Below are 15139 nucleotides of genomic sequence, written 5' to 3'. Positions count from 1 at the left end.
TGGTTGTTTTTCCTGCTAGTAAGGGTTTGTTCTCAATTTATATTCTGGTGTCTTGCTTTATCAGTGCTGGTGGAAGGGATCTTGGAGGTTCTTTGGTTGGGCTGTTTACTGTTAGCTTGTTTGGGGTAACTTGTAATCAGTTCCTTGATTGGGATAACTTGTTTAGCTGTGGTGCTGGAGAAGGCTCCTGCCTATTCCTCGAACAGCAAAGTTGACTAACAAGCAGGTACTGGAGAGCATAACACCATTATCATTGGCAAGCAAAATCACGAAACTGCATCTCACTTACTTGGGCCATGTCATGCGGGGGAATTCAGTAAAGGTCACCAGGCCACCAAAGAACATGGTGGCTGGACACCATCAAAGCTGACACTAGTCGGAGCATAGAAAAACTCGAAGACTTAGTGCGAGATCGGAAGGTGTGGAGAGACCTGGCCCACAGAATCGCCAAGGGTTATTACTTTGATAGTGAAGCACTCGCTTGGTATGGGTGGTTTTTCAGTACAGTTGTGTTTCCAGTTTGCCATCATGGTCTCTGCTGATCAGGATGTCCAGGAAAGATAGTGAGTTGTTGTTTTCCTCTTCTTCTCTAGTTAACTGGATTCCTCTGAAGATGTTGATGTTTCTGTGGGTGTTCTCTAATTGGTCCTTTTTTATTATGATGAAGGTGTCATCTACATATCTGATCCATATTTTGGGTTGTATTTCTGGAAGTGCTATGGCTTCCAGACCTTGTGTAACGACCTCCGCTATAAGTCCTGAAAGAGATGATCCCACAGATGTACCTTTAATTTGTTGGTAAGTTTGTCCACCAAACTGGAAGCATGTGGTTAGGCATAGGTTTTATGAAATCCATAATTCTGGGTGTTTCAATCTTCATGCATTTGGTTAAGTCAGGTGTGCTATGGATCAATGTGGTCATAGATTCTTTGGCTAATTCCAGATCTATCTATGGTGGTAAAAAGGGCTGTGACATCAAATGAGACCATGATTTCATCATCATCTATAGTCATGTCTCTGAATGTTTGAAGGCACTGTAATGGGGAGTTGATGGAGTGTTTGCTTCCACGTGTAAGGTGCCCAAGCTTTTTTGTTAATTATTTTGCAACGTTGTAGGTAGGGGGTCCCCGGTAATGATACAATTGGATGGAGAGCTTTTTTAGGTTTGTGTATTTTGGGGCAGCTATACACATGCAATCAGTGTTGTGTGCCTAATTATGAAGTGGCTGTATTCCTCTTGCATGATTTTTGGATATTGAACATTTGAATTATATAGTGTTTTGATTAGCTTTTATGGTTAATCGGTATATGAATAGACCAGGGATGGGTTCCACTTACTTTCGCTACTGGTTTGCAACTGGAGCACGAGCGCTTCAATCATATGTGGCACTTCTGTACCTGTGCAGAAGCTTTTGCACATGTGCAGAGTGTCCGTAATGATGTCCGGGCGGGTGGGCAGAGCATCCTGCTGCCATTACTACTGGTTCGCAAGATCTGGACCAAACCGGTAGCAACCCACCACTGGAATAGACATAATGGAAAAGACATAATGGAACTAACATTTTGGTTTAGGGGCCAAAATAAGTATAATAGTTTATATAATTGTTTCTATAAAATTCTCCATTCAGTAGAGGTTATTTCCTAGTCTTTGTACATTTAGAATCATTTGATTATCACCTTCATATTAAAGTCTCCTACCAATTCCAAATCGTCCTTATGAAAATATATTACCACTTGGATAAAATAGCAGAATCTCTTGCCACAGAACATTCCCAGTGTTTTCCTGGTCTCTTTGAAGAGTCTTCTCCCTCTTTATAATAAGATAATTCATGAATCACAGTAGTATCTAACTTATGCAAACACTGACAACCAACACTGACATTGGCATCATTCCAAATGGTAGTTTGACTGAATGTGGCAGGATTTGGGGGGGGGAATGACAATTACAAAGCTTAGAATGTGAATGCAAGGAAAATGACAGCATAGAACATTCTCAGATTAAAAAGTCAGTTTGAACAACTACTTCAGTGTAGGAGAAAAGATGCTATAGCATGTGTTACCCAGGCAGCCAGGATAAAGAACTCAATTGCATTCCTTCTACAATATGGCCATATGCCGAGTATATATCTGTATTCCACCAGACCAGTGAAATACTGTATATTCTACTGAAATTCTGGAGATCGTAGAAATTCTGAAAGCCTTGAGCTGGATATAGAAAGTTTGCCAAAGATTAATCTAGCAGTGATGGCAACTGAAATTAGCAATTTGATTTTCCAGTTAAGACCTGGGAAAGTTCCTGGGAAACATTTAAACACATTACCCTTCTGGACCATTAACATTTTTCCAATGATGACCTAGTACAGTGATCCCCAACCCCTGGTTCATGGACCAGCAATGGTTCACGGAATGCCAGATATTGTGCCGCACAAAGAAGTGAAGTCCCATCCATGGGATGCAGGCAGCACATGAAATCACGCCTCCTACAGTTCGTGGAAAAACCTCTCTGCACGGAACCGGACTCTGGTGCCCAAAAGGTTGGGGGCTACTGACCTAGTGTAATAAGTACGATTGCTAATAGCAGCAATATACTTTTGAGAGGGCCTGTTTTATAAACAAGATATTATCTTAGCTTTCAGGATAATAACTATCTCAAAATAATGAAATCAACATTCTCCCTCCATTAACTTTCAGGATAGCAGTGTGGCCAATGCACACCTGAATTCATGCCAGAGCATCTTTTATGTCATTATTCAGATTGCTTTCTAATCTGAACCTTTCTTCTGTTTCCCCTTATTACCATTTTTATAAGGTTCTTGTTTATGTACCTTAACAAGCCAGGCAAGGAAAAAAATTAAGGTGATGAAATAGAAATAAGAGCGCCATCGGGGAAAACTGTCGATTGCTCGGTACATCAGAAAGACCCAACCTTCCTGGGATGCAGCTTCATAAACAGTAAATATGCTTGTTCCTGTAAATGATAAAAGGGAAAAAAAATGTTCTATGCAAATTAAATGAATCATTTAAAAATAAGCATCATCTCCCCTTAACATCATTTGCCTATTTATGAAACACATTTCTGTGCCCCAGAAAAGCGAATGCATTTTCCTTCTTCAATTCTTTTGATAAGCTTTCATCTGGTGTGCAAGAACAATTGTCACTATGTGATTTTATGGATATATTAAATTATCTGATATTATATTAAAATATCTGCGGGTACGCTGAATTAAAAATGGTTGTTATTTATACTCATTTGTCTTTTTCTACAATTCGGGCATTTAAGCATGAATAATAATAATAATAATAATAATAATAATAATAATAATAATAATAATAATAATAATATAAAAATTCTAGAAACAGCTAGAAAAAATAACAATATGGTTTGCCAATTGAAGTTGAATGATTACAGAGAAGAAACCAATGGTTGTACTAATAGTTATAGGATCCCTTGGAGCAATACCCAAAGGACTGCCCAAATACATGGAAATTTTGAATTTATTAGACCTGAATATCCTGAGTTGGCAAAAAAACCCACCCTACTCGGAACTGCCTGTCTATTCAGATGCTACCTTAACAGCTCTTAGGTCCTTATGACTTGAACTGTTACATTTTTACCAGCTCCAGACTGTGAATCAAATTGAAGATTAACCATAATAATAAATTCTGAAATTCTGCCTACATACTCAGACATTACCTTAACAGTTCTCAGGTCATTGGTTAGGACTTGAACTGTTAAGTTTTTACCAGTCCCAGACTGTGAATCGAATTGAAGATTAAAGCAATAATAATAATAATAATAATAATAATAATAATAATAATAATAATAAAAAATAAAAATCACAAAGTACCGGGGCTTACAAATTGAAGTTGAGCAACTGTGGAAAAAGAAATCGTGTGTTGTCCCGATTGTAATTGGAGCCCTCAGAGCAATACCCAAAGGGCTACCCCGCTATTTAGAAATTCTAAATTTGCCGGACTTGAACATTTTGACTCTACAAAAAACCACCTTACTCGGAACAGCTTACATCCTCCGACGATACCTTAACAGTTCTTAGGTCCTTGGTTAGGACTCGAGCTGCTGAGCTATTAACCAGCCTCAAAGGCTGTGAATCTCACTAAAGATTAACCAATAAATAATAATAACAACAACAACAACAACAACAACAATAACAACAACAACAACAACTGAGACAGTGAATATCTTGTGGGACTTTCAAATAAAGACGGATCATCATTTGGAACATAACATGCCAAATATCATGGTTGTTGAGGGCCGAAGTGTAGAGTTTATTGATATCACTATACCAGGAGATGCCAGAATCGAAGAAAAAGAACTGGAAAAAATCACGAAATATCGCGACCTGGCCATCAAAACTACATGGCTGTGGATGAAACATGTAACAGTGATACCCATTGTCATCGGGGCACTTAGTACCATGTCCAAGAATTTTACAAAACACATCAAGAAATTACAGCTTCCTGCAATAACACCAGCGGAATTGCAAAAAACTGTGCTACTTGAAACATCATATATTTTAAGAAGATACTTGGTTGATACCTAGGATGTTGGCAGCAACCTGTATCAACCATTAGCACCAGTCAATTGTATTTGTGACACATTTTTAAATGTTCAGTTGACTGAGTTTCATGTTTAATGAATAAGAGAGATAATAATAATTGCTCTTTGTTTCTCTCCTGCTTGCTTGCATTCCCAAAGAAAACACCAGTTCTGACATTCTAAAATTAAGGCAGTTATTAAGTTTAAGTATGAAAAGCAAAGGAAAGGAGAAATAATTTAAGAGGGAAAAAAATGTAAAGTGTAAAAAAGATGAAGCTGTATGTCCATGAAGTTTTATCTGCAAGGATATGGAAATGCATTCCATTTTCTCTGGAGTTTTTAAAAAAACTATACAGTCCAAATGAGATAATTAATATTGTCTGGTGATTTTTCATCCAAGTATTAACCAGGCCCGATTCTTCTGAATGTTTCAAAACTAGTCAAATATGACTAAGTGTAGCTGTCTAGCTGGGCACAATTAACCTGATGCTTTTTGTTCTGCTATCGCAAAGGTTTAATGACTATTTGTTTTATTTTTTATTCTGTAAAAAAATGAGCTAATAGTTTTACTTTAATAACATCATAACTCCACTATACGTTAATTCAGAATATTTCACATAACAATGTGGATTTCTTCAATAATTCTATACTCTATATAAGGCAAAGGAGGTCTATGATTCAAAGTGGACGGGAAGCAACTGAAAAATACATACCCAATGTTATCCTCCTTCTCTGAAACATTAGTACCAGGGATGTCAAATTGGCAGCCCGCGGGCCAGATGCGTCATGCGCAGGCCACACCCACCCCAGCTCTGCGAAGGGGGAAAACGTCACGATACATCACGTGACGGCAACACCCATGCATTAAACCAATGCCTCTTTGATTTGCCATATACTTAAGTTGCATCTTATTCTTCGAGTAATGAATTCAACTGTTGTACACAATACACTCATTTTATCCATCCAGTTTTTCTACAACAGCAATAGCATTTAGACTTATATACCGCTTCACAGTGCTTTACAGCCTCCTCTAAGCAGTTTACAGAATCAGCTGATCATATTGCCCCCAACAAGCTGGCTCCTCATTTTACCGACCTCAGATGGATGGAAGGCTGAGTCAAGCTTAAGCCAGTGAGATTCGAACTGCCAAATTTCTGGCAGCTGGCAATCAGCAGATGTAGCCTACAGTACTGCATTCTAACCACTGCGCCATCACAGCTCAATATAATATAAATAAACAGCATGATTCAGCCTTAGCTGTAGAGTTTTCTTTCATTTTTTTATTTATCACATTTCTACACTGCCCATCTCAACTAAGAGACTCTGTTTACAATAAAAAGATAAAAAGTGTTACAAAAGCTTAAATACAACCAAGGGAAAAAAGAAAGTTACAATTAAATACAAGTTTAAAAAAGGCAAAAGGTGCATCCTTGCTCATCACCAGCCACTCCCATGTTCCATAACACCCACAATCTCTACATTTAGTTGTAGGCAACGACCCTCATCTAAGGCATAAATGTATTGACTATTTGTATTCTCTTTTAGTTTGGGGAAATTTGTATAGGGAAAATAAACTATTTCTGGTTTAAAAAGTGGCAAATCGTACATGCTTTTCCAAAAGAACTCAAGTCTTTCTTAGATGATTGATAAACTGCCTGCCAACTCTTTGAACTGAACACAGAAATGGCTTAAAATGCCTTTAAAGCATTTTAAAGACAACCCATGTAATATGCCATATTTATTAGACTGTGATTACCATATTAATGTATGTTTTTTTAATTGCATCTGGAAGCTACAGTCTAAGAAGCATCTTTTCCAGTATTTCTTTTCAATTATATTGCGCTGTGTAACTTTCTGCCTACAAATTAACACATAAGGGTTTTTTTTCCCTGTGATACCACCAGCCTCTTTAAAATTCTGCTAAAAATAAATGTCATTAGATTGACATTCGGAACATGAATGAACACTTCAGAATGAGATATATAATCTGAGTTGCTGGGATATTTAAAAAACAATTTGCTTGAGGGGCTGAATCGCTTACATATCAGAATGTCAAATCAAAAGCATCTAAAACAGACTATTCTGACATTCTGGAAAATATATATATATTTAATGTTGACATTTGCAAAACAGCATTCGCTGTTTTGAAGCAGGATTACTTGTAAATTAAGACTTTCTGCTTTCTCTTTTATTTTCATTCTGCCCTTGTATCTCCTTAGGGAAACTGATTCGTGCTAAAACAGAAGCAAACATCTGACAAATACCGATGGTGAAGGGGAGATAACACCTTATATATTGCAATCTGTCCATCTTTTTTTTGCTTGGAATCCCGACGATGGGATGTACGTCCCTCAACTATGCCACAGGACTATCATATTATATAAGCATAATTAATTATGGGAGGTTTTATTTCTGGATATGTAGGCAGACTTGAAGTGTCAAGGTTTTAATTATGATGTCAGAGAAATCAGGAGGGACTTTACTGAGGCCTGCAATTCTCCTCTGAGATGAAATTCAACAGCTGTTACATTACAAAAAAAGAAGAAGCAAAAATGTGGTGAGTGATTACACACACAAACACACACACACACACACACACACACACACACACACCAGTGGTGGGATTCAAATTTTTTTACTACCGGTTCTGTGGGCGTGGCTTGGTGGGCGTGGCAGGGGAAGGATACTGTAAAATCTCCATTCCCACCCCACTCCAGTGGAAGGTTACTGCAAAATCCCCATTTCCTCCTGATCAGTTGGGACTCAGGAGTAAGAGAATAGATGGGGGCGGGGCCAGTCAGTGGGGGAGAGGTGGTATTTACTGGTTTTCCGAGCTACTCAAAATTTCCGCTACCAGTTCTCCAGAACTGGTCAGAACCTGCTGAATACCACACCTCCATCTCTCTCTCTCTCTCTCTCCCTCTCTCTCCCTCTCACACACACACGCACACACACACACACACACACACACCTATATAGTATACAGATACATAGTTACATTTATAGATAGATAAATATAGACGGACAGACATATAGATATATGGTGTATGTAGGGGGAGGGAGGGAGGGAGGGAGGGAGGGAGGAAGGAAGGAAGGAAGGAAGGAAGGAAGGGAGGGGGAGTGGAGGGCAGTTGGTTTTTTTTCTGCATTTAAATTAATGTCCTGTACTGATAGGAAAGTCATTTTCAGATATAAACAAGGGTTACTGCTACTTCTATTAAGGATTCTTTAGCACTGTTGGAGGCTAGAAAATACAGAGAAGCTTTGCTAAATCTATAATTAACTCCATCTTCCTGAAATCAGCCTACTGATTTCACTACTCCAAGCACTGGCATTGCATGGCACACTGCTTTTTTTAAAAGAAAGTTTCTTTAAAAAAAACAACACAGTTACTCACAGAACCCGTAATGACCTCTTATAAAGCCCTAGGGTTCTAAGAACCTCAGTTAAGAAAGTCTGTTGTATACTAATGTTGCTAGTGTGTTGAGGTTGTACATGCAAAAATGACGCAACCAACAGCATAAATAAATTCAGTTAGGTATCTATACAAAATTACCATTAATGTTCTAGTATTGATAGTGACACTTAAGAAACTAACATAGCAATATGAGTATCACATTCCTAAAAAAATGCGGCAGTGGTGGGAGAAGTCAAAAAGATAGATTTAATGGATTATAGCTCTTTTCCATGAGTAAGTAAATGAATCAATAATAGTTAAGTACACCAATGAATTTCAAGCTTCACCAATGAGATGGAAGTACTTAATTTGAGGCAGAATCATATAGCAGGGCACCAAGCCAGACTAGTCAAGTAGCTCAAAATTCCCTTATCCCACACATTTAGGAAAATCCAAATGCCACATAAAATGTTACTTGTAGCAACCAAAAAAGAAAACTGTAGAAGGAATCCATAATGCTGTTATATAAAGAGTTGAAAAACTGGATTTATATATTTATTCTTTGCCTTAAATACCAGCACAGGCAAATTTGCCATCTGAGCGACAACAAAAAAAGAACAATGGCTTCATAATAATAATAAACAAAACACCAAATATATAGCAGCAAGTGTACAATTTTTCATATTGCCTGATCTGCCCTTGAGTGGCTGTTCTGCTGGTAATTGCTAACGTAAGTGTTCATGAAAAGAACATTTGTGGGAGATCATTTTTCTTTCCTCTCTCAATGTGTGTTGGCTGAGCACCTTGGGAGGTTAATTTAACAAGCTAAAACACTGTTCAACAGGGAGGAGCTTAATTCTGATCAGATTCAAGCAGTGCTTCAATTTTGTGCTATGTAATTTTCAAAAATACTTCACCCCTCTGGCCAATTTTCTTGCAAGTTGGGTATCTAGTAGCAATTGGCATACATTGTCACACCATCTACAATTTGTGAATCTGTGGTGAAAGTAAAAGAACGAGAGGCTTATTCCTATTTCTCATTTCTCAAAACGGCAAGAATTCTTGAAACGTTTAGTGTAGAGCTGAAATATAAACCACGTTTATATTTAAATGCCTATGGAGATTCAAAACATGTTTATATTTGTATTATGTATCCTTACTTAAGGAATTAAACTAAGTGTTATCCAACTGGCTCATCAAAGTGAAAAAGAAGATAAAACAGGATCAAAATAAAAAATAATGTACTGTGGGACAACACAGAGAAATACAACAAAACGCTCTTAGTTGTCATCTAATTTTATCTAGCTGAAATACTGCATGACATCAATACAAAACAGCTCAGAGAGACATCATTAGTAATTTGAATCTCATCCTTATCAATTCTATTCACAGGTTTTGATTGATAGATCTATACGACAAGATACAAAGATCCTTCAATGAAATTTACTCCAAGTTAAACACATTTCAGACAATCTTTCTTCAGAGGAGAATTTCTAACAGTAGTTCACAGTTACAAGAGGCATTGTTGTGACTTCCATTTCCAACCTAACACCACTACTTACCACTAACCACAGAGCATATTACAAGGATAGACTTAGAAACTAAGTCTATTCAGGTAATTCATTATAAGCAATGGTGGGCTGCTGCTGGTTCAAACGAACTGATAATTGCGGCCTGCGGGTGGGGGTGGGCCCGCCCCCGCCCATCCGCCCCGGTGCTATGCCATCCTATTTAGACATATTTTTTAAGCCGCGCACATGCGTGCAAGCTGCGCACACTCACATTTTCTGTGCTGGGTGAACCGGTTGTTAATTCATGTGCCACCCACCTCTGATTATAAGATCTAAGAGTGTTGTCTTTAATATCAAGATTCACGTCACAATTGTCTCAAAGACTGTTTTAGATACAACTAACATGTCTACCTGGAGTGCATAAATGATGGACTCACAACAAGCGTGGCTGTTTTTGAAATGGTTGATTTGCTTTCATGGAACAAAATTTAAACATACTTTTTTTTTTTTTTTAATTTGATTTATATGCCGCCCTTCTCCGAAGACTCAGGGCGGTTTACAATGTGCTCAGCAATAACTTATGGAAAATAAAGCCCATCTTCAGCTAGACTTAAGAAAGGAAATATAAAATAAGCACAAAAAGACTGCTGTTATCTTAATTGAAAATTATTTTAGGCATTCATCAGTGAAAATTTAGTTTTAGTTTTTTTAGTTTTTATTGAATTTCTATACCGCCCTACTCCCGAAGGACTCAGGGTGGTGCACAGCCATGAAATAAAACACACAGATATAGAAAATTTAAAATTGAATAAAATGAATTAAATAAATTTGGCTGAATTAATACCCATAATTTAAAATACCCATATTTTAAAATATAGTAAAAATTTAAAATTTACACTTAAAAGGGAGAAGATTTAGGCGAGGCCAGCTTGATGAAATAAAAGAGTCTTCAGCTCGCGGCGGAAGGTACGCAGATCCGGAATCCTCCGTATCTCTGGGGGGAGCTCATTCCAGATCGTCGGTGCCCCCACAGAGAAGGCTCTCCCCCTAGGGGCCGACAGCCAACATTGTTTGGCTGACGGCACCTGGAGGAGCCCCTCTCTGTGGGAGCGTACTGGTCGGTGGGAGGCTATTGATGGTAGTAGGCGGTCCCGTAAGTAACCAGGTCCTAAGCCATGGAACGCTTTAAAGGTAACCAGAACCTTGAGGCGCACCCGGAAGACCACCGGGAGCCAGTGCAGCTCGCGCAGGAGAGGTGTTACATGGGAGCTCCACGTTGCTCCCATAACCACCCGCGCAGCCGCACTCTGCGCCAGTTGGAGCCTCCGGGTGCACCTCAAGGGGAGCCCCATGTAGAGAGAGTTACAATAGTCCAGACGAGAGGTGACGAGGGCATGAGTGACTGTGCATAACGAGTCCCGATCTAGAAAGGGACGCAACTGGCGAATCAGGTGAACCTGATGAAAAATCCTCCCGGTCACGGCCATCAAGTGCTCTTCTAAAGAAAGCTGTGAATCCAGGAGGACACCCAAGTTACGAACCCTTTCCGTGGGGGCCAATGATTCGCCCCCAATAGCCAGCGATGGCGCCAGCTGACTATATCGGGACGTTGGAAACCACAGCCACTCGGTCTTGGATGGGTTGAGCCTGAGCCCATTTCTCCCCATCCAGATCCGTACAGCCTCCAGGCACTGGGACATCACTTCAGGGGCATCATTGGGGTGGTCCGGGGTGGAGATGTACAGCTGGGTGTCGTCAGCATACAGATGGTACTTCACCCCGAAACCACGGATGATCTCGCCCAGTGGCTTTACATAAATGTTGAACAAAAGGGGCAAGAGAACCGATCCCTGTGGCACCCCGCATATAAGGGGCCTTGGGGTCGATCTCTGCCCCCCTGTCAACACAGACTGCGACCGGTAAGAGAGAAAGGAGGAGAACCACCCTAAAACGGTGCCTCCCACCCCCAACCCTTCCAGCCGGTGCAGCATGATACCATGGTCGATGGTATCAAAAGCCACTGAGAGGTCTAACAGGACCAGGACAGAGGAACAACCCCTGTCCCGAGCCCTCCAGAGATCATCAACCAACGCGACCAATGCCGTTTCCGTGCTGTACCCAGGCCTGAAGCCCGACTGGAACGGATCTAGATATGACGCTTCATCCAGGTACTGGGGAAGCTGTCGCGCAACCATACTCTCAACAACCTTCGCAACGAAGCAAAGGTTGGAGACTGGACGATAATTAGCCAATACTGCCGGGTCCAGGGAAGGCTTCTTGAGGAGGGGCCTTACCACCGCCTCTTTCAGGGCGGCGGGGAAGACACCCTCACCCAACGAAGCATTTATAATCCCCTGGAGCCAGCTTCGCGTCACCTCCCGGGAAGCCAGCACTAACCAGGAGGGGCACGGGTCCAACAAACATGTGGTCGCGTTCAATCTACCCAGAATCCTGTCCACGTCATCTGGGATCACAGGATCAAACCCATCCCAGATAACAGTCTCAAGACCTGCCTCCGTCACCCTCGCTGGATCTATCCCATCAGAGTCCAGACCTGCCCGAATCTGAGTGATTTTGTCATACAGATACTGAACAAAATCCTTGGCTCTTCCCTCCAAGGGGTCCTCCCGCGCTTCCTGGTGGAGCAGGGAGCGGGTCACCCTAAACAGGGCGGCCGGGCGATTATCTGATGACGCAATAAGAGCAGTAAAATGAGAACATTTTGCTGCTTTTATCGCCACTAGGTAACTCCTAATATGAGATCTTACCAGTGTTCAGTCAGATTCAGAAAGACTAGCCCTCCAGCAGCTCTCTAGGCATCTTTTCCAGCGCTTCATCTCCCTCAGCTCCTCGGTAAACCAAGGAGCCAGGCGAGATCGGCGCCGGGTCAGAGGCCTCAAAGGCACGACTTGGTCCAGGGCTCCAGCAGCCGCCCTATCTCAGGCGGCCACTAGGTCCCCAGACAAGGCGTGAGCCAGAACCTCCGGGATTGGCCCAAGTTCCATCTGGAACCTATCAGGTTCCATCAGGCGCCTGGGGCGGGTACCATCTTACCGGTTCTGCCTCCCTGCAGCGGGGTGCCGCGGTTCGAAGGTCAAGGTGAAGGAGCGAGTGATCTGACAATGACTAGGGCTCGATGACTATATCCCCTATCTCGAGATCACTCAACCACTGTCCAGAGACAAAAACCAAGTCCAGTGTGTTTCCCCCAGTGTGCGTAGGGCCATGAATTAGTTGGGTCAGGTCCATGGCCATCATGGAAGCCATGAACTCCCGAGCCACCTCAGACGCCTCACCCACGGATGGCAGGTTGAAATCCCCCATGACCATAAGTCTGGGGGTATCAACCGCCACCGTGGCAATAACGTTGAGTAGCTCGGGCAGGGCTGCCGCCATGTGGCAGGGAGCCAGGTACGTGATCAGCAAACCCATCTGAACCCCGTGGCCCCACTTCACAAGGAGGGATTCACAACCAGCTGTCTGAGGTACAGTGGTCTCCCTCGGCCTAAGGCCTTCTCTAATAATAACCGCTACTCCCCCCCCCCTCCCCTGTGATCTTGGCTGATGGAATGCGTGGAAACCTGGTGGGCACATTTCTGCCAGAGGGACCCCTCCCTCTGGGCCCAACCAGGTCTCCATAATACCCGCCAGGTCCGCTCCCCCCCTCGTAAACAAGATCACAGATGAGGGGGGCTTTATTTACTACGGACCTGGCATTGCACAACATCAGGTGAAGGCCCGGGCCCTGAAGGTCTGTACTACCTGGAGAACGGGTGGAGCCTTGGGGGCCGGAGCACCCTACCGCTTGAAGACAGCGGGTGCGTGCTCCCTTAACATGATATGGCCCCCTGCTCCTGCCATATCTACCTCTCCCACACACAGTACCGATGGTAAAAACACCGTCTGGACCAGCTCGACCCCCTCCGGATCCCCCACCACCCCCGCTGAACGTCCTGCCAAGCCCGACTCTCCCCCTAGTGGGTTATCCCCCAAACCCACAACCATAATTCCAATCCCACCCCCCCTCCCCCCTCCCCGAACCCCTTAAAAATTTAGACAAGGACAATTTTAAAAAACCCCACAGCCCCCTCTTTGCGGCATGCCACCTCTCGGGACTCCAGAGCCCGTCATCGAGGTAGGCCCTTGATAGAATGGAGGGCCAAGCCTGCGAGAGGGGGGAGTCTCGCAGACCAAGAAGCTCCGCTGCTGAGTACATTGATCAAAATGGGTGACACGACCATATCCTGAGGGTATATATAAAGGACCGAGGAGAAGACAAAGGAATGGGGGATCTCAGAGACGTATTTACAGGACCAAGTCCCCTGTCCCCTCACAACAGAGGACATAGTCCAAAGCCAAGACGACCACAGTTCCAAGGGGGAAATAGATCCAACCACCCTCTCACGGTGGTTAGGTCAGCTGGACAGCCCCCTCTTGTGGTGAGGTGGTAGCAATGAACCGATGCATATAGACAGCGTCCGGGGGTCAGGTCCAAAAATTGCCCTCTCACGGCGGTTTGTCCGGTGGTAAAGACCGATGGTAAAGTCCCCTCACTGGTAAAGTCCCCTCGCTGGTAAAGTGCATATATGTAAAAAGCCTCCCGGTTCAGCCCCCAGGGATGCAGCCACGTACCAGTCTCCCATTCAGGTGGAAATAGCCCTCTCCAGAATCAGGGGGGTTCAGAATAGTAATAGAGCATAGCGCCAATGAGTCCCACAGGCTGACAGTTGGTCCAGGTGGGCCCAGTTCTAAAGGGGAACGCTGGAGGAGAGAGAAATGGGGCAGAAATGGGGCAGTTTTCTCGAGCCCCAAGCCCCCCGCACAACCACAAATTGAGGCCTCCCAAGGCCCAGAAGATCGCTCCGGGTCTTTTCCGCCCCAACCGTGGTTGCAGGTCTCCCAGTCCTGTTGGTTTGTTGACCCCCCCAGCTCCTATTCTAAGGGGGGAGGGGTCCTCAGCACCGTCTGACCGCCAGCTAGCCTCCACAGCAACCGCCATCGCCGCCGCCACTGCGCCATCGTCGCCAGCCCCCGAAAGAGACATCTATATAGGTAGTCTTTGACTTTGATGGCCACAACTGAACCCCAAATTTCTGTTGTTAAGTGAGGGAATTGTTAAGTGAATTTTGCCTCATTTTATGACCTTTCTTGTCACAGTTGTTAAGTGAATCTGGCTTCCCCATTGACCTTGCTTGTCAGAAGGTTGCAAATTGATCACATGACCTCCAAACACTGCAACCGTCATAAATATGAGTCAGTTTCCAAGTGTTTGAATTTTGATCATGTGATCATGGAGATGCTGCAATGGCTGTGTGAAAAATTAAACCTGAATTTAGGGTATTCATTTATGAGCAGACAATGAAACCAATATCAATTGACTGTTTTCATTAGAATTAGTTTTGACAAAAATAATTTTAACATATTATTTCCCCAGTCATGGGTAACTACAACTTCTGGTACAAACCAACTTCCTGACATTTCCCTCTTTCTCAAAATAACCTCTTTGCTGGGACATTCAACCTTACTCAGTCTGTACAACTTACTGGTTACAAAACCACTCCATGTTATTTGTATAGTAACATTTGGCTATTTGGCTATTGTGGTTATTCTCTCTGCTGATAATGCCTGAAGCTGTTCTGGGTTTTCATTTTTGGATGGAACTACAAAGGATCT

General features: G+C 42.7%; 1 protein-coding gene across 3 annotated transcripts in view; it reads right to left on the bottom strand.

Moving 5' to 3' along the window:
• The window catches only part of NALCN (sodium leak channel, non-selective), a 213356-nt gene that overhangs the window by 105068 nt on the left and 93149 nt on the right, over positions 1-15139 (bottom strand). For all 3 annotated transcript variants that reach the window (XM_070942958.1, XM_070942959.1, XM_070942960.1), the window contains exon 7: positions 2826-2968. In XM_070942958.1, the coding sequence (XP_070799059.1) occupies positions 2826-2968 (143 nt within the window). The remainder of the gene's footprint in view (positions 1-2825; positions 2969-15139) is intronic.

Source organism: Pituophis catenifer, unplaced genomic scaffold (genome assembly GCF_029215685.1).
Source record: "Pituophis catenifer annectens isolate HBS135680 unplaced genomic scaffold, rPitCat1.0.hap2 SCAF_4, whole genome shotgun sequence".
NCBI lineage: Eukaryota > Metazoa > Chordata > Lepidosauria > Squamata > Colubridae > Pituophis > Pituophis catenifer.
The sequence above is the reverse complement of the archived record's forward strand: the minus strand, read 5'-3'. Positions and strand labels throughout refer to the sequence as shown.